The 24349-nt window shown below is 37.5% G+C and overlaps 1 protein-coding gene across 1 annotated transcript in view; it reads right to left on the bottom strand.

Moving 5' to 3' along the window:
* Nucleotides 1-2874: 2874 nt before the first annotated feature.
* Nucleotides 2875-24349, bottom strand: part of LOC103763081 (protein ELYS) — a 42270-nt gene continuing 20795 nt past the window's right edge. Inside the window, exons 13-33 of the mRNA XM_029965121.1 lie at nt 23918-24022; nt 22809-22902; nt 22295-22418; nt 22133-22189; nt 20863-21009; nt 19118-19305; nt 18800-18944; nt 18573-18704; nt 17592-17739; nt 17356-17506; nt 16719-16826; nt 16035-16230; nt 14935-15132; nt 13268-13697; nt 11644-11746; nt 10632-10738; nt 9238-9398; nt 6376-8182; nt 5474-5607; nt 4920-5026; nt 2875-4261 (exon numbers count right to left, since the gene is read on the bottom strand). Coding sequence (XP_029820981.1) covers nt 4072-4261; nt 4920-5026; nt 5474-5607; nt 6376-8182; nt 9238-9398; nt 10632-10738; nt 11644-11746; nt 13268-13697; nt 14935-15132; nt 16035-16230; nt 16719-16826; nt 17356-17506; nt 17592-17739; nt 18573-18704; nt 18800-18944; nt 19118-19305; nt 20863-21009; nt 22133-22189; nt 22295-22418; nt 22809-22902; nt 23918-24022 — 4832 coding nt within the window. The 3' untranslated portion in view covers nt 2875-4071. The remainder of the gene's footprint in view (nt 4262-4919; nt 5027-5473; nt 5608-6375; nt 8183-9237; nt 9399-10631; nt 10739-11643; nt 11747-13267; nt 13698-14934; nt 15133-16034; nt 16231-16718; nt 16827-17355; nt 17507-17591; nt 17740-18572; nt 18705-18799; nt 18945-19117; nt 19306-20862; nt 21010-22132; nt 22190-22294; nt 22419-22808; nt 22903-23917; nt 24023-24349) is intronic.

Raw genomic sequence — 24349 nt, 5'->3', positions numbered from 1 at the left:
AGACAAGGAGTAACTGACCTGAATGAATGGACACATCATTCAGCAAATAACCACAACTTGCATCTTTGCCTCTGCCTCACACATACTGGACATCCACACAGCCCAGTGCATCGGAAAATGCATTTTATTTTAGGACAGCTTTAATTCAAAAGGAACCACAGTACATTTATCTCCAAGCATATCAAACAGACTCATTATCTTGACTACTTTGATGAAAAAAGCATTCCTAGAATGGTAACCCAGAAGTTTTGCACAGAAGACAAATGTACAAACAAAAGAAACAAATGCTACCCTATTATCTAAAATTCTGTCATTTTAGAATTTTCAGATTGGTCTAAACTAATCAGTTACAAGCATTGCTTAACTATTCAAGAGAACCTATGAAATGGTTTCTGCCTGTAGCTTCTCTTTTCCCACCAGAAATCAACAACTATTAGCTATTTATGGTTCGTTACATGGGAAGTAATCACATGGGAAGTGATGAAATTGCAGCAAATAAAAAAAATATTGTGCTAACAACCCTGAGAGTAGTCTTCCATGAGAGGAAGTTCTGATAGGAGATTACATTAGTTATCTGTGCCCTTATCTGCACACTGGGCATGTACAAATATTAAGGCTAATAAGCAAAGTCAATGTGAATCAATTAGCACTTTAGCACCAAGTATCTATCAAAAGTAAAATAGATTCACTTTAACTCTCCTTTGTGTTATAACCTGGAAAGAATACTTTCATCAGCCTTAACTTCTAAACATTTGAAGAAAAAAGGTCTTAGGAATATTTGTGTTAACTCTCTGAGGTAATGCAGGGAACCATTTCCACTGAAACATTTCTTCTCTTGATAGAATACCTTCTAACAACAGCCCTTAATCTTTTTCATTCTCCCTTCAGTAATATCTCCTACTGTGTGTTTCCTGGAAATAAAATCTGCCATTACACCTAATTTTATTCTTTCTGAGAGGTGGGATTCTGCTATCCCAAGGCCGTCAATGTTCCATTGGAATTTTCTTGTCTTACAGCCCCAAAGGAACAGATGCACAATTTGGCTTCAGCTTTTAGCCATCTGACATTAGATCAAAGGAGATGCATCAACTCTTGAGGAATTCTACATTTCCTTAACGAAGAAAAATACACACCCTTCAAGCAATTACCTGCCTATAGAAAACAATGCTCTATTTCATCATGGCCAGTCTTCGCGAACGAAGATTTGGGAAAGGTCATTAACCCTTCGAGCCCGCGCAGTGGATTTCTTAGGTGAGACACAGTGTGCGCTGAACTGAGCCCACCCTTTAATCCTGAGGTTCATCTGCCGGGGCCGAGCGAGCTTGGACAGAGGTAGTGAGGTCCTCAGGACGTAGGTTTGTTTAGAGTGACCTTCTCTTAGATGGATGGCCTTACAGGGCTGACGAGCTCCATCTGCCCGGAGGAGTTCCCTGACCAGGAACCGAACCCAGGCCGTGGCGCTGAGAGTGCCACATCCTAACCACTAGACCACCAGGGGGGCCCCTATTTATAAATATGCTCTATTTAGTGATGAGCTGTATTGAGTAGCTCCCATGAAGTTCTCATTGTTTGCAAGAAAACTGCCGCTCTATGCCCCTACAGCCTTCTGCATGCATCCACAACAGTGCATCACCTCTTCCTTTCACAGGCCCCTCACACCCTTCTCTGGCACTACGCATATTATCTTCCTCTCAGATACACATGCAAACATCTGCAAATCATCTCTTCCACTCACCCTATACATACTTGTAGCAAGTCTACACAAAAAGCACCCACATAAAATCTGTTTTCTCCACTTCATTAGAAACCCATCTTTGAGTTGCCATCTTCACACTGTTAGCTAGCTTTTCCCTTTCTCAGGCTCATAATAGAAATTCAGTGTCTGTTTTTGCTTCCATTTCCTCCTATGTCCTTCAAATTTCTGAACTCTCATTCCTTGTTACACATTATGCTCACACTCCTTTTTAAACTGCTCCTTGGGGAAAGTGGTGAGCACTGGAGAACAACGCATCGAATCCAAATCACCAAAAAAAAAAAAAAAGGGAAAAAAAAGAGTAAAACATTTTAACATATAATTAACATTCCTTCAAACTAAAAAATTACTAGAAAATTACAAACCTTTAGGGAGTTATTAAACCTAACGCCAGTTGTCTTTTTATTGTTATTGCTTGCTTTCTTCCTAAGTACAGCCAAATGAGAATTTAGCTGATGCAAAGAAAGAGGCTAAACATTATTTAGCTAATATTATGTTTTCATCTCTTCTAATTGATTTTCATACAAAAAATATACATATATGTAAGTATATGACAGAAACATGCTAAAACCCTATTAAGTAATCTTCACTAGGATTATATCAGAAAATTCCATTTAACAGGAACTGGAGTATTTTATAAATACTCTTGTGTACTACGCAAAACATAATCTGATTTGCAATCTATATTCTCTTTCAGTTTTGAAAGTTTGACTTTTTACCTCATTTTCTGAGCTATTTGCTGCATTTCTGTACAATGTAGATTAAAAAAAATATTGCTAGAACTTCCCTCTCTTCTCCTCTGACCATATTTATACTGTCATTCAAGTACAGAATACTCAGAGAAAATAATTACTAACCTGAGTAAAAGGTCTCATCCAAACTGCCACTTTCACACTTGAAACATCTGACATTTTTTAAAGTTTTCATTCAGTCATGAATATTCCTCCAAGGAGAAAAATACTCAAGTGCATGCAGGTCATTCTCTAGAATGACCTGTTCTGATAGAAAAATCATGGTCCCAGAACAATCTTCTTTTACAAGTTTAGTCTATTATTAATACATTCATTCACTATGTACAAGCTATTAGTTAATAAATAAATTATGTCTTAGAGTAACTGTAGTAGTTTTTACTAATTGAAAAGTTTAATATCAGGTTCCACCATTCTGTAGTCTTCAAAGTTGCATCCATATATAAATTAACATACAGAAAAATAATCCATTGTCTAAAAGACTGCACATCAAAATAGTACTTCCATGTCTGCTTTTAAAAGAATAGGTTTGTGACTTTATTTATACAAATTGAAGCTTTATAGGGACATTTACTCCTTAACCAAAGACTGTTAATGAAATAATTATTCAAAAATATGGTTTGTAACTAAGATTTCTGTACATTTTTGTACCTTTTTCAGACTATTATATTAGCTTTTCCATCAAGTTTTCAGTGCTGTGATATGCAGGCCTCAAATACTGCAAAATATGTTTACAGACAGTAAGTATTTCAATTATAGTAGCATTCATATTAACATTATGAAAATAATTTTGGCTCAAATTTCAAAGTATGTGGGTAGTATCTCTTCAAATTTGATATGCTATTGTAAGCATCACACCATCTATACAGTTAATTTTTTGCTGACAACAAACTGTAAGAAATCGCAAAACATCTGAGGTGAGATCTAGTTTTATGAACTAAAGAGCAGCTCTCCCAAAGTTTAAGACAAATACAAAAAAATATTGCACAGCTTAAAACACAATTGTTTACATTCTGACTTCAGTACAGTACAACTTAACTGTGAACATAAGGAATTACCAGTTTGTATTGCGAGTCCAATTATTTGTACCTGAAGGTCAAACATAATTTCTAAAATTTAAACTAGTATGTTTAAAATGTTTACTTGTTATAGGAATTCTAAACAAACCTTTCAAAAGCTTTTAGAATTACTTTTGAGGGTCTATAACTCCCACAAACCAACATTAAAAGTTCTGAGCAATACAGGTCATTCAACCCAATATTCCCTCAAAAAGCTATCAGACAGTAAGCACATTGTGAAGTATACATTTTTATTTAACATTCCTAAAATAAGCTGTATTTACATATTATATAAATGTATGAAGTCTTAATATAAAATAGAAAACTGCATTGACTGAGGAAATCACACTCCATATGGAGTTACTTACTGAAGACCATTTTTTATGAAATTTTACAATAATTTATATAAATTATCTCTTCCAAATTAGATGATTTTTCTTCTTTTTACTAATTCACACAATTTTGATGACTTTACAAACAGTGGTGTACATTATAAACTTTAAAAAAACAGTTACAGCATCTTCCGGCGCAAAACTGGCTTTGGAAAATTAGACAGTCTTTTTTTGTTCTTTCTTAGAGTCTTCCCTGCTGCATCTGTGGTTTCTTTCTGTTTGCTTTTTGTTCCATCTACTGGACTTGCAAAAGGAGAGATGAATTTTACTTCCACAGGTGGAGGTGACCAAGAACATTCTTTTGTGGTTCTGAAAAGAAAGGTAAGTATCAAATCAATGTTTTAAAACCAACAGTATTTAGTAGAGGAAAAAAAAAATACCATGGAATCACAAAATTAATGCTGAAGAAATATTCATTGGTTTCTTTGTAGACAGAATTAAAAGGTACCTAAGTAAGTTTCATTTTGCTTTAATTCCTTACCAGACTGTCCCAAGCATTCTTGGTCACTATTCATAAGAGCTTTTAGAGCTCCCTGTCCCAGCTGCTAAGAGGCAAATTGTCCTCAAACAGTTTTCCAGAAAGAATCAGGAAACATGTCCAGAAACAAAAAGTTCCATTCACTTATTGTCTGGCTCCTTCCTGCCTTGTATGGGGAACTAAAGACCGTAAGAGTGTGGTTTCATAAGGTGAATTAAGACAATTAATTAAGAGTGAATTAAGAGCATGACATTATTGCAATGATTAGTATCCATGGGCCCTTTCCTATCCCCTCCCTCTTCCATTTCCATCAGAAAACCAAACCCTTAAATGGGGAAAAAGGTGCCTATTAAACCAGCAAGCTGGACAGGCTCATATAGTCAGAGGAGAACTGCACGAACAAGCGAGGAAGAAGTAGTTAGGTGCTTGACAGCTGAATCGCTGTGACAATAAAGAAATGCAAATAATTATTTAAAAATAATTTCATACTTGCTTGTTTTCTTAATTTTTGATTTTGTAGTTCTAGCTCTCTTCAGTTTTTGCTTTCCCCCAGATTCTATGGATTTGGTATCCTCCTCCTCTTTAGTTGGAAGCTCCTATGTTAAGGCAACAAAAGTGTTACTCAGGAAGAAGTTCGTACACTTCTACAGAACAAAAATGAATGTTTATTTCATTAAGAAGTCATTATAATGTTATTTCCAAAAGTATTAGTTACCCTCTGCAAAAACAAACCTTCCGCCTCAAATTATTTTACCATCCTAAAAGTTCAAATTCTGAAATTAACAGATAACATACCAAGTAAGTTTAAAGAAAGCCACTGTGCCTTCAAAAGTTTTTATCAATTCCTGACTTACATTGATTCAAAACTGATTTTTGTAGCTAGTTTTCATGAAGAAAAAAAAATAAATTGTTTAGCCGATTCAATTAAAGCTCTCTTTTTAGATAAGTTTCCAAGGAATAAGGTAAAACATTGCAAAGTATGATCTCAAAAAGTGGTACAGAGCAAAAATCAAGAACATCGGACAACTAGAGCTTTTACTTACTGGTTCTTTCACGATTCGGGAAATGCTAGATACATCTTTTCTTCTTGACCTCAAAAGAGGGGGTGAAAAGACAAACTGAGAAGACAAATCCGGGTCTAAATCCTTAAACTGCACAGGATGGTCTGCTTTTCCAGCTAAAATGACAATGCATTGTCAGCATGCACATACGTTATACATGAAGGACAGTAATGTTAAATTACGGCTGATAAAAAAGAGCACAATAGCTTCCTGAAACAAAAGATCCAATCAAGTTTATAAACTCTCCATGCAAAGGTATTTTTCTCCCAGTAACTGCCCTTTGGGATCCATTCTTTTACAGCAAATTGTGAAACAAAACTAAGCCAGTGTAGTGATTTTAAGTGCACTTATATAATCAAAGACATTATGCTCAAAAGGCACCAACAGCCCTTACACATCTCAAAAAAATTTATCATATACTCTAATTAAGATATTCCTACGCACACTAATTTTGCTGACAAAGTATATGCCCATGAAAAACAATCACATAATTTAACAGCTGTACAGTTTATTGCAAGATGCAATTTGAACTTCAAAACTGAACAGAATTTGGAAGCATGGCTCCTTTATTTCTCTGCTGGGGGGAAGGGATGGCACAGCAATCACATATTCACAGATAACCCCTGGTTTTCAAAACTGACAAAAACAAAAATTCAGTTTAAATTTCATTTCAGTGCTTAGATCAGCCTCATAACCTCTTAGTTCCACTAGAACTAACCAGGCAGTCATGTAGAGTTCAGTCAAAAAAAAAATGCCTCTAGCCAAATTTTTTTTTTTGCATGCTTACATTCCTTACAATTCTTAAAACCATCCTCACTGTTTGTATTCTGTGGTTTAAAGAAGAGGAATGTGTCCTATTTTGTGTACAAACATAGCACACCTACCTTCAAATTTCTTTGTCAGCTTTGTGAGAGGAGGAGAGAAATGAAAAGACTCATTTTCCTCAACAGTCAGTTTCTGATGCGTGGCAGTTTTGCGGGATCTGGTTCTTGTAACACGATCTGTTAGAGCTCTCAATGTTTGATCATGTCCTGATGGGTTTATGTCTTCAAGCAGCAAAGGACTGCCATCAGGTCCCTGCGGGAGGGCCTCCTCCGACCTTGATCGCCTCTTTCTGCCCCGACGCCCTGTCCTTACTGTAGTCCTGGGTGTGGTTGGCTCCTCACTTGGCTGTGCAGGTGTTTGCTCGTGAGTATCCGTTTTTTCTGGTTTCTCATGTGCCACTCTTCTAGCTCTTTTCCTAGGAGTACCAAGGACTTCTACTTTCCCACCTGAATTTATGTCTTCCTGAGTAGAGGTAGACTCTGTGTCTGCCATAAGATTTTGTGCCCCCTTCCTAGCACTTCTTCTAGGAGTGGCAGGAAGTTTAAATTCTGTCTGAGGAAGCGATGATTTAGACAGATCAAGATCAGAACTTTCTGAAACTTCTGAAGAACTTATCTTTCTTCTTCTGCCTCTTTTAGCTGGCACAGGTAAAAGGAGTTGGTCACTAGGCTGCACCTCTTGATCCTGAACAGTATTTTCAGTAAACTGTGAATTAAAGCTTTTCGGTTTTCTTGCACTTCTACTGGGACTGACTGCTGGTTTTATCTTACGATCAGTGTCAGTCTCACCAGTTTTTGGATCTCCAGCTGAAGCTTTTCCTCCTCTAATCCTTTTGGAAGTAGAAGAGGTAATAATGCTACCTTCAGCAAGAGACATTTCCTCATTAGCCTCTTCTGAGAGTTCAGATGCAGTTTCCTTTGCTCTTCTTAATCTTCTTCTTGGAGTAACAGCTATGGACTGCATAGTGTCAGATGAGGTTTGTCCATCAGAATGGCTGCTTTCTGTTTTTTCTAAATGAGTCAGTTTAGGTTTCCTACCTCTCCTAGGAGTAACAGGCACTGCAGGTATTTGCTCCTCTTGAAGATTTTCCTCTGTTTGAAGACTGGAAGTCTCAGATGCTTCTTTTGTTCGCCTGGTACTCCTCCGAGGAGATAGTCCAAATGGAACTGGTGTGCCTGTCTTCAGTAGTTGCTGAGGGTCTGCTGACAGAATACTTAGATTTCTACTCAGTTGTCCCCTTGTGCGTGTTCTTGGAGCAATGGCATACTCTACTTGATGTCTGCTGGTTTCCTCTTCCACTCTTTCTGGCACAGGTGTTAAGAAAGCTTTTGCCTTCTGGAATCTAGTTACCTTTTTACCTATAGTTTCATGAATAGATTGTTCTACAACTTCAGATGTAAATTCTTTACTTCTTGTGTCTTTGATAACATCCAGTAAGTTCTCAGCAATAGCAACCTTAATGGGTTCAGGCACATATGGGAATGACTCTGCAGTATTTTGAGATTCCTGATCACCAGTTACAGTGGACACTGAGTTTGTAACATGTTCTTGGCTTTCAGTATTTCCTAAATTGGTCACAGGTTTTTCCTCCATTGTTGTGCCTTCTGGTTTACAAGCATCTACTAATGTAGGATCTCCCATCTCTGCTTCACCTTCTTCTCCTTCCAAAACTAAGCTAAAACTACTCTGAGACAGAAAAAGGTCTCCATCTCCCTCAGCCGCATCACATTCACTATCTTTATTATCAGGCAAATCACATGCAAACTGTTGCTCTATATTTTCATAGCTATAATGAAGACTGCCCGATGGATCTAGTTCACTATATGGTGATGTTTCAGGTGGTGGTTCTGAAGTATCTTCAATAACCTGAAGTTAAAAAATGTCTGTTAATACTTTATTCCTTATCAGACAGACTAACTTCACACTGAGCTAGATGAAACTGAAGACAGTGAAAAGCTGCTTTTTCTTTCAGATCACCACTGAATGTAAAGTTAGAAACATACAATGTACTCTCTACTAGAGATGACAGTTCATTCATTTAAGGGGCAGAGATCAGAGCAGTCAGTGTATGCAATTCACAGGCTCCCTTTCTGGTATTTCCATTCAGGACTAGCCATGTGCCACCGCCCACGGACAGTGGGCAGTTTTACAACACAAGGTGTGTATGCAACTGGCACTGATCATCACATTGCAGTGCCTTCTGCACGACTCCACACCCACAAGAGTGATCCACTCTGTGTCTGACAGGGTGAAACACAATTATGTCCCTGGAGTTCAAAGTTTTGGTCATGATAGGTGTTACTGCAACAGTTAGTCAGACTGGCCAGGTATCACATGCAGAAAGTCAACACTGCACTTGAAGGAGTCACTTGGATTGCACGAGATAACACATTCTAAATACCTCCATCTCATGAAGAAATATCTTGACACCAAAATGAGCTCATTACTGGGAATTCTGTTTGTGTTAAGAAGGAACAAATAGTAAAGGACCTAAGCAGCTAAATCATTCTCAAAGTGAGTTTGGTTCCCACATAATTTTGTCATTTGGTAATCAGCTCCCCATATCAAGAAGCTTTCTTATTGTTTTTAATATTAAAACTATTTCTTTTTAAGTCAAACAAAAAATGCTTGAATTTCAGTAAACCAAATGAATGCAGGGTTATTTTGAAAAACAGTTCAGGCATTTATTTTGTACTAATATAGCCCTCAAAGGCCTACGTCTTGACAGGTTCTATTCTATGTTACAGGAACAGAAAACGCACAAGTGAAAAAAAGTACATGTAATGAGGTTTTAACTCATGTCAAGCAGCTAAAGAAACTGAGACATTTTTGTGTGCCTTCTAATTGCCAGTAAAACAGATCTGTCCTCAATTTGAAAACTCTTTTCTATTTTGTAGAAAATGGGAAATTAATTTACTTACATGAATTTCCTCAGTTTTAGGAAGACTATTAGAAACAGGGACTTTTTCAACTTCAGCTGCTTCAGGGTTACATTCTTCAGGTAAATCCACACACTTCCCCTCAAGGCGATTTTCTGAATGTGTACTGACCACATCCTCACTGTCAAGGATACTTATCACAGCTGGAAGAGATTTATGTCATTTTAACTTAACTGTTATATAAATGACACAAGTTTAATCAACAGGAAATAACAGAGGGAGCAGGAGCCAACAAAACAGTTCTCCATCCTGTCACATATATTGGGCTTTCTCCAAAAACTACAAGCCAAAACTATTGAGCTGATTTGGGCTGGGATAGAGTTAATTTTCTTCATAGTAGCTGGTATTGCTGTGTTCTGGATTTGAGCTTAAGACAGTGTTGATGACACAGGGATGTTTTTAGTTACTGCTGAGCAGCGCTCACACAGAGCCAAGGCTGCTTCTACTTCTCACCCCACCCCATCGGTAAGTGGGCTGTGGGTGCAAAACAAGTTTGCGGTGGGGGGGGATACAGTCAGGACAGGACAGCTGACCCCAACTGACCTAAGGGATATCCCATACCACACGGCATCATGCTCAGCATAAAAGGCAGGGGAAAGAGGAAGGAAGCAGGTAGTATTTGGAGTTATGGCACTTGTCTTCCCATTACACACAGCGGAGCCCTGCTTTCCTGTAGATGGCTGAACACCTGACTGAAGAGAGGAACTGGCGAATTAATTCCTTGTTTTGCCTTGCTTGCATGCAAGACTTTTGCTTTCCCTATTAAACTGTCTTTATCTCAATCCACAAGTTTTCTCACCTTTAGCTTTTCAATTCTCTCCCCCATTCCACTCCAAGGTAAATGAGTGAGCAGCTGTTTGGGCCTTAGTTAACAACTGTGTTTAAATCACAACAACTATATACCTGTTAGAGGATGCAGCCCCACAGTAAGAAAGAGGAAGGAGAAAATCAGCTGTCAAGTCCACAGGCAAAAAAAGAGAGGAAAAGGTGGCCGGAAAAGCATGCTGGTAGACAGTTTCTTCAGTCTGAGTACTGAGGATGCATCAACTTTTAAAATAGTAACTCAGCAGATCCCATGGCACACAAGTTAGTAGTGGTGTACAACATTAAAATAAATACTGATCTCTCCTTATAATACTTTAAGTTCTACCAGCATTCTCAGCATCTTGATCAAGAGCAGGATGATTCACTATGCATCTTCTACAAGGGCTTTCTTTAGGGAGGGTATTGTCTCTATAGTTTAATGAAAGTTGACAGTAATGTGCTACTGTACTACTTCAATCTGAGACACCTGTAGTGGTATCACAAACTACACATTTTACTTCAGGAGTTCTGCTACCTTAACTCACAGAACACCTCCAACATACTGTACATACATTCACTGTCTGTCTCCAGGAACTCAGAGAGCTGTGGATTTGCTGCAACTGGTATGGCTTTTTCTTCTGATGAAGAGGTCATTTCAGACTCCTGGTAGTTTGTTTCACTTCATGAACAGAAAGAAAGGAATTCATCAGAACTCTTGAAAACAAACCTTGAAGAGCTTTACAAGTTACTTTCTCACTGTAAAATCTTCAAGTTTCAAGCCAGAAAAAACTCAAGAAAAATTAGAAATTCCTTTACCAACATATTTACATTCAATTTGTGACTCATTGTACGGAACGAATCAAGTACTTCCCATTCTTCCCAGCTACCTAACACTAGATAATAATATAACAACAGAGTTGTGTTAAAGAATAATATAGTACTTCTGTAGAAAGAGGGCAACTACCATAACAGAGGTTCAGAACAAACCGAACAGAAGTCTGTACCAGTGTAAGTTACCATTTGAAATTAAAGGTTATTTCATTGCCAACGTTCTGTCTTTATCACCAAGCACCTCCAGCTTTTAAAGTACCTGGTGAGAAAACTGCTTCCCTTTCCATAAACAAACAAATGCTAATTGAGCACACACAGAAAACAGAAATTAAGTGTATAAAATATTGCCAGAAAGCACTCAAACTCCAAAATAAACTTACTAAAGTTACAGGAATCTCAGGATTAATTTTTAACTACATAATTTTCAGACAAAAGCAGGGCTTATGTTCACAGTATCCACTTAGTAAGCCTCAACCAGCAATAAGGTTTATATAGTCTATTGAATGAAGTCTTTATCGTCATCCTTTAGTCTGCAACAATTTGAGAAACGAGGCTCAAACTGACAGCTAGTCAATGTGCATTAAATTCATGCCAGATTACTTTTGCTCACAGACAGAATGGAATAGACAGGCCCCTATATATAAGAACACAGAAAAGAACCAATCCTAGGTCAAAATCACAGTTTTCAAACACAGAAAAGCCAGCAGTTATATTTTCTGTGAACCCAAAGACGTATCTATTTCATAAGCTCACCCTTCATTTGTAGCCCCAAAAGTAGTGGCCTCAGCAGCTTTAAACATCAATTTATCATCCTCGGGAAGTGTAAGACATTCAGTATTTGATTCTTCCACAAATCCTACAAAAACGAATAGATGGATTACTTCCTTGTTGTACTTAACATCATTTTTAATTTTAAAATGCTCATATGATTTTAAAGTGATCCTTTATGCATTTCATCTAGGATAGTGATTTAACAAAATAATGCAGAAGGTCTGAATTCTTCTTTCCAGTACAACAAGAAGCCTGATGCATAATTTCAGTCCTGAAAACAAAACGACCACTGCTAATTCTGTTTACAAATTAAACTTGCCATGTTACTAATACATAAAAACTTCAGAAAATATCTCTCCTTCTTAAAAATGGGTAGAAAGGTTTTTTTTCCCTTTGGTTATTTCTCTCATTCCAGCACTTCTTCTTTCTTTCCTTACTCCATTTCTCCTCTTTACAAGAATGCAAAGACAAAGTTTCTTTATAAGATTATTGTTTAGTGATTAGTACCTTACTAGTTTTAATGAAAAGCATCTTTGATTTCTTGTCCAAATCCAAGACTGTTAAAATAGGACAGCCAAATGTTTTGACCTATCTTACTAAAAATTTCAGATCTGGTGAATGCTTTTTACCAATGTACATAGAGCCTGTATTTGAGCATTCCTGTTACTGAATAAGAAAAGGAGCTGAGGAACTTCAACAGTAACAATCACTCCTCAGGATCTTCCAGAACCATCTCAGACTTACGACTGAATCAGCACGCATATGATGCACTGATACTGGAGTACCCACTCACTGTTATGAGCCATTTCAAGACCTCAGGCACAGAACTCCTGACACTTGCCTACATGTCCCAGGAAAACTTTTTTATAAAGGGTTCAGCAGACTCAGCTGTTTACCAAATACTGACTGTAGCTGTTTGCATATCTTCTCCCTGTTCCTGAACTACTTTCATTCCCAGTTCTTCATCACTGCGCACCAGCTAGTGAGCTACATCTCTTCTAATCTGCCAGCTGACCTGCTAATATGAGCACATCCTCTGCAGCTGGACTGGCATCAATGAGTTGAATTGAGCTGAATTATCAAAGATCAACTGAAATAGGTTTGGAAAAGGCCGTATAAGCTCTTGAGCCAGCAAAATGATCAACCACAGCTGTAATGAGTAGCAGATACACAAGCAGACTCACTTCCAGAAGAAAACTATTCAACTGAGCACTAATAAGATGATTAAAAGAAAAAAAAAATAGTCAAAGCATGCCATACACTAAACTTGCTGTAAAAAAACCTGCTGACTACAGAAGTACCCCTAAAAGATAACTAGAAGCCCAAGCTTTCAACTTGTTTCCTTCTCAAAACTCCCACAAATCACTGCTGCCTTTCAGCTGCAACTACACACAAAAAATGCCAGTCAAGGAAAGTATACACTCATAATGTCCAGGATACCTAAAAAATTACTGAAAACATAATGGTAATTTTTAAAACCTAGGACAAGGAAATGCCTAGGACACTTGTGAACATTCATCATTAACTGCTGCACTCATCAGCATCTTAATCTTCTAAAGACATTTGAAAAATTCAGAAATTTAGATTATCATAGGACGAAACACACCATCTTCTTTTCTTGGTTCCGAAGGATCTGGTTGATCCATCTGGAAAGGTTTATCTTCAGTCATTTCACTGTCTCCTTCCTTCTCCAATTCTTGAATATCAGCAGTTTCTTCAGTGGAGGAATTAGCTGGTTTAGCAGCTATAAAGATGACATCATCTTCAAAATCACCAGGTGATTTTGCATCATGATACTCCAAAGTAGTTTGGTCTGATCTGACAGAGAAGTCACTATTTTCTTTGCTGACATCCATTTTTTCCAAATTACCTCCAGATATGTTTTCTGAAGTCTCCTGCAATTCAGCATGACTGTCCCCAGCATTGCTCAGAGTAAACAGAGTTGTTTTACCTCTACTTTCAGACCAAGCATCCTCTACCGTGTCATCATGATGCTCAGATGAAGCTCCAAATAGTGCTTTATCATCTTCTGTTACCTAAAAAAAAGTTCAGATCAGTAACATGAGCATGCTTTCCGTCAAAGCAAAAAACCCCCCCAAATATATACTGATACTTTTAAGTTACACATGTCCCCTTAAAAGGCAATACAAAATTAATTCTCACTCTAGCACTATCATAAATTTAAAGCTGAGTGTAAAAATTTCGACTGCTTATTGAGTTTCCACAACATTAAAGAATTAAGATAAAGTCAGTCTTATAAGTGCTTACTTATAATGTCATCTCAAGGCTGTTCATTGGGTTCAGCAGTGTGTTTTCAACAAGACAGCTTTGCCTAATAAAATCATTACTCAAGACTTGTCTCTGTTATGCTTTCCTTCCCAACACATAGGCACTACTAAAATATGCTAGTGTTCACTATGCCTGTAGCACAGAACAAGTAAATTAATCTGGCTACAGTGCCACTATTAGTAAGAACTTCATACAGGAGAGAGAACCTCTTATTACAGTTCAGCTCTTTAAAACAGACAATAAAAGACAATCAACCAGATTGAGACAATTTGTTAGGACATGGACAGAAAGCTCGTACATGTACATCTTAAAACATGCCCCCTTTTCTGCCCCTGATTTTGGTACATTATGTTGGCAACTGCGTGACTGGCTGAACCATGGAATCCAGCTACAGAACAACTATAGGAGCAGAAGGGGCCACTGTCAGATGGACCAACTTCAGTAGAAAACCACATGGATGTTATCCGTGGTGCAAGGCAAGAAGCGAACATGAGAACTTTAGGGCTAGAGAACAGACAACACTACAGCTCTCTTCATAGGGGGTCTCTTTTACCATAATTGAAGTAAACCCAGCCTTGCAAAACGACAGGCAGGAAGTCAATGCAGCTTATGACTTTTGTTGCTTGCCAACATGTTTGATTCACAAAATTTAATAAACCCAAACAAATGGCTCAATCTATATTCCTTACCTTCCTGCCACACCACCATTTGAAAAGGTACAGCTGGAAGCTGAATTAGCAGTTTGAACAAGCACAGGTCCTAACAACCCCTGAGTAAAAAACACCAAGGTCCCTGACATTTATTATGAATAACAATAATAAACCTGCAGGCACGTGAACAGAAGGTCTAACATAACAACCTTTTTTTGACCAAATTCTGCCATTATAATTCGCAATCCAAATTCTCAGTATAAAGAGTACTGGTAAACTTTAAAGCAAATCACAGCATTTAACTGCAAAAATCACTAACTGCAGCCCAGCTTACCCCAACAGTCCATTTTGCATTAGAATTCTCTTCCCTGAAAGTTATTCTAGGTTCCTTGGCTCGTAGTGGAGGAGTGACTGATCGTCCTGGAGATGCAGAGGGAGTTGCTAGGGGTGTAGTGCGAAGGCTGGACCTGAGAATAGACTGAGGAGTAAACCCAGGAAACCCAGAAGAAGATGTGGCCAAAACTTTAGCTCTCTAGGAAAAGAAATAAAAACATTTAATTTGAAAACAGTTAAATCTTCAAAACACAAAACTGCAGCTGTCAAAAGTATGAGCTTAAATTACAAACTGGGTTTATAGTAGCAGAGGGGAGAAAGTTTTGCCTCTGCAACTGTTTTTTCCAAAGGTACAAAAATTTTAAAGATAAAACCTCATGTTTCTTATGTTTCTTTTGGTTTGTTTTTTTTAATGCCAACAAAAAAAAAAAGATATTTTTCAAATTAATTTCTGGAAGAAAAAAGAATATGGCACCTAGCTGTCTGCAATGTTATATTCTATCCCAGTAAATTTGCAATTTCTACACTGCTTTTCCAAAAGGCACACAACTTCAACTGTTATTCTACATGGCAGCATTTCCAGTTGCTGTGTCCAACATGGCAACTCTGCAAAGCAACAGCCACATCTTATTTCTTCACTAATTAATCAGCTGTGCATGATATGAAGTGACACTCCTGTAAAAGCACCTACACATCTTCATGTAGAAATGTTCAGGTTTCTTAGCTCAGAAATATTTCACAGTATTGAAAGGGTTTAAAAAGCAGGAGGAAGAAGCTCGTTCAATGGTATGGGTGACATTTCACAACAAGAAAAAGATTATAATTCAGACATTAATTGTCCCAGGGAATAAACACAATATTTCTCAAAGCTATGGGACAAGGTGACTGCTGCAATTAACTGAGAATTAAACTTCCCTCTTCAAGACTGTTTCCAACTTACTGCTTCCAGAAAGACTGTATACAATAACCCCATGCATACTGAAAATATCTTGCAATTTTAATCCAGCAGTGTTCCTGTTAAATACTTTGATGGCCTAATTTTAAACAAAGCTCACAAGCTTTCCTTTTGGTTGGTTGCTACCAGTTTTTTAAAATACAAACCTTTACCACAAGAGGAGTCTCCAGTAAATTCAGCTCTGATGCTCTTGGAAAATTCTTTTGAGAGACGGAGTGATGTGTACTTGATTGCAGTGGGCTGGATGCCACAAAAGAAGTAGAAGCTCTGCACGGTGTCTGCCAGCTTTCACCCTGTGCCGCAGAACAGGAAGGAACAGGACGAACCACCAAATCCAGCAATCTGTTAAGACACACAACTTAAGCTATGAACATAAATGAAAAAGTCATGCTGTGTTCATCTGAGATGATACAGAACAAAAACATTTGATGAACAACAAATACAGTTGCAGCCTCACTTCTGGGGTGACGCATTAGGCCCACAAACAAATGACAGATACTTTAGGGTGTTTTTTAATTATTTCTTTACATTTCATACCTAATTTCCTAAATCTCTGCCTCTGATATACAATTCGTGCAACAATTTTAAGTTGCACAAATGCTCTAATTCTCAGTTCAGGAGCAAACTCATCTACATTTCAGTGCAGGGACACTTCACATTTTCCACTTAATTGTGTCCCTAAGTTGACCTTTTCTTTAAGAGATATAAAGCTAAATGCAATAGAACCTTTGGTAAACACAAAAAGTACACACACACACACACACACACACACACACACACACACATAAAAAACACCTTTTTGAAACATACAGTCTCTAGATCTTCTATACCTGGAACATTTTTGAGAAAACTTTGTAACAGGTGTCCCAAGAAATGCATCAGGCAACTCTGTACCAGGGAGAGGATGTGTAATGACTGCTGGTTCTGCAGCTCTAGGACTAGAAGGAAAAGGAAAATGTAACTGACTTTCATTCCCTCAAAGTCCAGACATACCATGATTCCAGTTTATTTGACCATATCAGTTGTAGGACAATCACCTGACAACTACGAGCCTCTTTTCTGCTCTTCATAATTCTGCTTATTTTTAAGTAAAAAAGGCAGAAACTGGGCAGGAAATGGTAAAAGATTACTATGTGATCACACAAACAAGTCTATCAACGTATGTACACCAACTGCTTGATAGTGATAACAGTTTGAGCTTCAGCTATCTTAAACACTGTAAACACATTTACCATAATGTAAATACATATATTTGTATAGATAAGACTATCATAGCAGAAAAGCTATTATTTATGATTGATTCTTAAATATGTGGTATATGCAAAAATGCAAACCAAAGCTTTATTCACATGTACCTTTCCACCAAAACACTAACATAACACTAACAGAATTCTTGCTCTTTCTCTCCCCCTCCCTCCCTGTCCAAACATGTAGCTCAAGACTAAACTTTGTGAAAAGTCTGCTTACCTATCATATTGTGAAATGTTTGGTTTTTGTTCATTTCCTAACCATACTTCTCCAATTTTGGACAGTACTTTACTGATGAAAGTTGCTCGTGTGTGCACATTTCCTGCATTAGCCTGTCGTGTTACTGTTGATAATGGCTTTGGCCTTGACACTGTAAAGCAAGAGAAAAAATGTCAGCCTTGTGTAATCAAAGTGATGGCTGGTTGTCCATAATATTTCCTCCCTCTAAAAATTACCTTCTCTTAAGACCGATGAAGGCAAACGGTAAGGCTTAGCTCTCTCTACAGCCAGCTTCCTTTGAACTCTAGGAAGGATCTTGCCATATTGGTCTAACAGAGAATTTCTGGCAACTGCTCTTTCTTTCAAGCGAGGATCACGATCATTCTGACAAACAAAATGCATAAATCAAGAAGTTAACTATTTACAAGAAGTTTATTGCATGGAAATATCTCTACTCTTCCTAACTATGGCCTAAATGCATTCTACAGATACAGTAAAATATGTCCACTGCACAGAATTGCAGCAAGTTTTCTATCCAGTGGCACAGACCATTTTTATCTGGTAGTTCTAGCAAAGCCCAACGAACTCTAATTAAAAAAACAAAAAAACAAAAAAACAAACAAAAACAAACAAACAAAAACCAAAAAAGACCACCAAAACCAAACAAATAAAACCCCAACAAAACAAAGCAAACAAATAAAACCCCACCAAAAAAACCAACAAACCCCAAACCCCACCAACCAAAACCCCACCATTCATATTTCACCTGTGGAGCACCCACATTGCTCTCAGCTACAAAAACAAGACAGGACATACAACATACACTACAATCCACAGAAACAAGTGACATGAACAACTTCTGCAGTCTAAACAATACACAACATAAGGATCTGAGGAACTGAAGGAACAGATGGGCTGGTAAGAAAAGATACATATTTATTCCTCAGATGCAAACAAACTATTTCAAGTGAAGTCAACCATGGTCTGTAACATTTAATCCACAACTTCACAAAGCAGCTTTCCAGTAGTTTAGGTTCGGTTTAGCTTTTCAGTAGTTCAGCTTTTAGGTTTAGCTGTAACTTGATGTGTAGGAATTTATTCATAGTCTTTCAAAGAATGATACAAGAAATAAAGCAGGCCTTTTACTGAGGACTATCAAAACTGGTTAGTCACATGAAGAGAAACTCGTGCACACTCGACAGGACTTCTACCCTTACCATAAGATTAACCTTCATTGACTGATTCAGTTGTAGTGCAGGGATATAGTTGGCACGTTGTAGATGGTGGACTAGAAGGAATTCATGATTCTGAACACCAGCATTGGTCTGTAAAAACTTCTCCAGACACTCCTGTGAGAAATAACACATTACAAAAACCTATTAGGATTCTGCCTCTTCTCTCGGCAAACAGACCATTCAGACTTTTTTGTCTTCTCCAAACTTACTTTTTCAGTGTCTGTGAACGGCAGCTTCAGTAAATCCTCCATTAGCCCCATCTCCTGACAGATTTCATACATGTGCTTTAACAGCTCTTCTACATTTAATTTAGTGGTATGTTGCTGCAACAGACCCCAAGCCTCCACCATGCACCTGTAGTTTTTTGGGAGATGGAAAGGAATGGGAACAGCATAACCAAAAAGATGACCCAAAGTCATTGTATTCATTCAAAGATTAAAGGAAATGTAGAGGATCCCGATTTGTATTATCTGCTCTCGCCCTTTCCCAGGATCTGAATGCCAAAACAGTGGGACAGATTTCCTTACCTATTGGACAACAGCACAGTGAGGAAAAGCCGCACTTCGCTACTGCTTGACATGGATGGCTTCATCATCTGGATGTACCTGAGGGCTCGCCTGTGCTCTCCTTGGCACATCAGGGACTGAATAATTCTCCTGTGTTGCCACGGCACAGTTTTGATTGTAGCTGGGTGGAAGAGCAGGGCCAGTGAATCCTGCACAAGTCAGAGGTCACGTTTATCAGACTATATACATGCACACATGCCACACATACAGTCCACACTTCCTTAAGCAAGGCTGCAGGTGGGTTAAACACACTTAGATGTCTAATGAAATATTTGATCCAGGACATGTCAATTAAAATTCTTCAGTATTTGCAGAGAAAAAATTCAGTTAGCCATATGGAACAAAGCAAATATTTTAAAAGGAGGAATTCAGACTTTTCTAAGTTAACAAATCTTTGTGCACAAACATTCCTTTTTACAAATATATTACTAAATAAGAAGTTACTCTACAAACAAATTCATTCTATTGATATGGTGACAGGCAAAGAACAACCTCCAGCATCAGAAGAACAGGAATTAGGTTGAAAAGTCACTTCTGCAATCTTCCATCTCAAATCCTGCTGCTATCATCATAGGTATCATACTTAAAGTACCCAAAACACTGTTTTTGAGAAAGTGCTCAACTGGTCTCCTGAAAACCCCCTATGATGGTTAGCTTTGAAAATTCAAATATCAAGCATTATTAAAGTTGACTACTCCTTTGTTTTAACTAATTCCCTGCCAAAGCAGTTAAGTGAAATTTCAAATCATAACTTACTGCTTCACATGTCAGACCAGTGTTACAAAAATGCTTCTAATGTTTCAGTATCTCTTAATATCTAAGCACCAATTTTTCAAAAATAATTTTATCAATTACAGCTCTGCACTGCAATGTGAATCTAAGTAAACTGTTACATACTTACTTCATAATCATTGTGGCACAGTTTTGATTGTAGCTGGGTGGAAGAGCAGGGCCAGTGAATCCTGCACAAGTCAGAGATCACGTTTATCAGACTATATACATGCACACATGCCACACATACAGTCCACACTTCCTTAAGCAAGGCTACAGGTGGGTTAAACACACTTAGATGTCTAATGAAATATTTGGTCCAGGACATGTCAATTAAAATTCTTCAGTATTTGCAGAGAAAAAATTCAGTTAGCCATACGGAACAAAGCAAATGTTTTAAAAGGAGGAATTCAGACTTCTCTAAGTTAACAAATCTTTGTGCACAAACATTCCTTTTTACAAATATATCACTAAATAAGAAGTTACTCTACAAACAAATTGATTCTATTGACATGGTGACAGGCAAAGAACAACCTCCAGCATCAGGAAGAAAAGGAATTAGGTTGAAAAGTCACTTCTGCAATCTTCCATCTCAAATCCTGCTGCTATCATCATAGGTATCATACTTAAAGTACCCAAAACACTCTCTTTGAGAAAGTGCTCAACTGGTCTGCTGAAAACCCCCTATGATGGCTAGCTTTGAAAATTCAAATATCAAGCATTATTAAAGTTGACTACTCCTTTGTTTTAAGTAATTTCCTGTCAAAGTAGTTAAAGTGAAATTTCAAATCATAACTTACTGCTTCACATGTCAGACCAGTGTTACAAAAATGCTTCTAATGTTTCAGTATCTCTTAATATCTAAGTACCAATTTTTCAAAAATAATTTTATCAATTACAGCTCTACACTGCAATGTAAACTGTTACATACTTACTTCATAATCATTGTGATCCAGAAGCCAAAACCCTTGAATTAGCTTAACAAGACCCCAAGGGATAGCAAAGGCAGTTGGAAAGGAGTCGATGGAAGTTTCTGTTCTATTTGGAAAGGAATGCATGATATCCAACAGCAAGTAAATTGTCTGAGAGTGAGTACCCTAATTAAGGCTAATAAATTGATAAGACCAAAAATTTATCACATTACATTTAGTAAAACAATGAGAATATAAAAATGGTGGGAAGCAAAAAGTACTAACATGTTAGTCTTGCCATTTTATGCTACTGTAACCTGTTATATAGAGATAATCAAGTCCAAACTACAAAATCTTGTTCTGAATGATCAGCCAGAAAGAAACACTCTTGGATTTCTGCAGGGCAGTCAAAAAGGTGATCATTAGATATTTAAATATTTAAATACTGCTGTTATAGTCTCAGGTCCCTGCTTCAATCAGTGGAGCTACCAATTGGACACTTGACTGTCAAATGCCTAATTATTAAAGCAAATTCTACAGCTGTTCTGTTTTCTTCATTTCCAGTGTAAATTATGGTGCCCTTACAATACACCTTAGTACTCACTGAGTGATTCAAACTGGATTTAAAATGGTATGTGGATCCCTCGCTTAGAAGTGTCATTTTCCCTTTCTGACATCAGTTGTTAGGGTCATAAGACAGCTCTCTAGGCTCCCCTCTCAGGTCTCCATGATCTAGCAGCTTAAAAATTAGGTTTCTGCCCAATGACTGTTCCCTTCTCCCTCTTTATTATTCTGAGTGCCTGCAACTTTCAACACAACAAAAGCAAGCACAGTTAGCTGGGCTAGAAAATGGATGATTTTGGCAAAATCACGTACTGGAAAACCACTGTTAGAAATCCTTTGGCTCTGAAGCAGCACGTTTTAGTGCACCATTCTAACACACAGTCATTTGCTACAGATATGGGTACTTAAAATTTAAAAACTGGTAAATTTTGAGAAAAACTAAGGGAGGTTTTTAACTTGAACTTTTTTTTAGGGAACCTGTTTTCTCATATCAGAAAAGACTTTGCAATAAAACATTAAAAAAAAACCAACCAAGAAATCAGAAAAGATCCAAACTAGAAAGAAATAAAGCAATGCTTCTGTCTAGGACTTAATTCTATACTAAATATGTTCACTCACATTCTGTTTGAAGCATAAATTTAAAAACATTGTTAAACACATAAATGACAAACACATAAGAACAGTTATGTGCCTGTTCTGAAGGCTCAATGACAAAAACTAGAAAGGATACAATTGCATGTTTGTCACTTTCTTCAACGCTTTCCAGCAAATAGAGATCCAGCAGTGCCTGAAATGAAAGATTAAAAGGTTTTCTATTGCTCCTGTCTTTCAAAATCGTTGGCTTTGGGGGACTGCTGCTGGTGGTGGTGTTTTCAGTGAACAGAACACTCACATGTAAACTAGCAGGTGGGTATTTCCCAGTTCCTCCTTCATCTCTCTGCCACAACTTCTCCACTTGGTCTCCTAACTGGGAAACCATTCCATCAATCATCAAGCAGTCAGAATCCCATTTTCCTCTGCAACAAAAAGGAGCAAGGAGTTGGACAGAATAAACCACTAAGTCCAGCCTCTCAGTGTAACAGATTTCCACCAGTCAAAATAAAAAACCCCCTTCCTATGAATCAAAGAAAGGAACACACGCACACAGGCATGATTATGGCTTGAAATGCACATGGCAGATATTTCTGTGTTGGAGGAAAGATGGTCTTTAGGTCACAAGAATTAGTAAAGGAGTCTAAAGTAGAAACCCAATAGAAAAGTTGCAATGAGCATTTATAGGTTTTCTTTGCTGTTGTATTATGTGTAAAACCAAGGAAGCACAGGCAAAGGGTTTTAAGTGGAAAAAAACTCCACCCTCCTACAGTCTAAGAGAGGAAGCTTTTCTAGAGCTTTCCTGCAAGTCTTACCTTGATAAACGCTCAAGTTTCTGTCGGTGACCAGTATAGTAGCTCTGAATCAAAGGATAATTGTAGAAAGGTCTAGACAAATGCATATGATCATCTACAGGCAATAATATAAAAGCAGGTTAAAGAGGTATTTCAACTAAGACTTCTGACAAAAAAAGACAGAAAATTATACAAGCATCAAGAAGCCTCTGCCATCAAAAATCATCAAGAAGAAATGAAACCCTCCAACACTAGCTTTTAAGTGTTAGTGAGCCAGGCATTACTTTATTCTGGCAAGAGATATGTAGCAAATCATTCCAGCTACATATATCCTTTTCAAGACTTTCATGTACTTATATGTTTTAGGAAAAGAAGAAATTAACATTCATTGGTTCTAAGTTACACAAGTCTCTGCGTTAATTAGTATTGTATCTTTTATTGGTTATTGATCTCTTGCCCTTAATGCTAATTTAGTCTGCATTCTATGTTCCTCTTATCATTCTTCCTCAGACAGAGAGTTTCCAACTCTCAGACTGTAATGTCTTTGTTAATCTCATCTGTATCTTCTGGTTACTCCAAGATCTCACATGTCCAATCTTCAACTCCCTCAGGTTTTATTTATTGAACCTTATCAGAACCCGAGAAACTCAAAGCTTCGGTTGTTAAAAGCTGATACTGACAAGAGTCTGTGAAAAGAAACCTAGTCACTCACTGCCATTAATTCAAAAAATTTATTAAAGCCGTATCATTTCTAACACCTCCAACTCTCAAATAATGCAATGCTGTTTCTGCCCTTGCTAAAAGAGAACTAAGACAGAAGGTCTGAATACTTCTTCCTGTCTCAAGATCCACTTCAAGTTTACTGCTGATGCAGCATTCAGAGCATGAAGTGAAAAGCTCAAGTTCACTATTAGATAAATGACTATCAAAGGGAACGGTTTTTTGAACGTATCATGCTAGCATTTGTAAGGTAGTAGGCAATGAAGGTTGGCAATAGAATTTATAATCTATTTAAATTAAGAGCATTTCCAACGTATATGCTCACCTTGAGCAATAAACAAAAGGTTCAAAACATGCAGCTAGTGCTTCTGCTGTAAAAAAAGCATTCTGGTATTACAGTTTAGGCTTACCTAAACCCTCAGGAAGGAGACTGGATCGACAGAACCAGATGACCACTTGTGCATACAAAGAAATGAGGCTAGTTACCAGCTGCTTATTTGTCAAGTCTGTAAAACCTGAAAAAAAGGCATGAGATGATTTTTTTATTGCAATTCTTCTCATTTTTACAAAAGTCCCTTTATCAGGTCAAACAAAAAGTATAAAGAAACACAGTGGAAATCTCTATTTGCATTTGTCCCTCTGGATTACTCTCCTATTTGAAGGAAAACCTCACCATCGCACCAAAACAAAAAACAAACTCTACAAAGAACCAGATTCACTAAAGATTAAAGTCAAAAAAATAAAGCCTGAACTATTAGATACAGTAACAAAGAAGACATCTGTTTTTCATGTAGCAGAGATTTTTACAATAGCAAAGGGATGGTTGTCTTTTCCCCTCAAGA

This window comes from Manacus vitellinus, unplaced genomic scaffold (genome assembly GCF_001715985.3).
Source record: "Manacus vitellinus isolate BGI_N305 unplaced genomic scaffold, ASM171598v3 scaffold_8_pilon, whole genome shotgun sequence".
NCBI classification, from domain to species: Eukaryota; Metazoa; Chordata; class Aves; order Passeriformes; family Pipridae; genus Manacus; species Manacus vitellinus.
The sequence above is the reverse complement of the archived record's forward strand: the minus strand, read 5'-3'. Positions and strand labels throughout refer to the sequence as shown.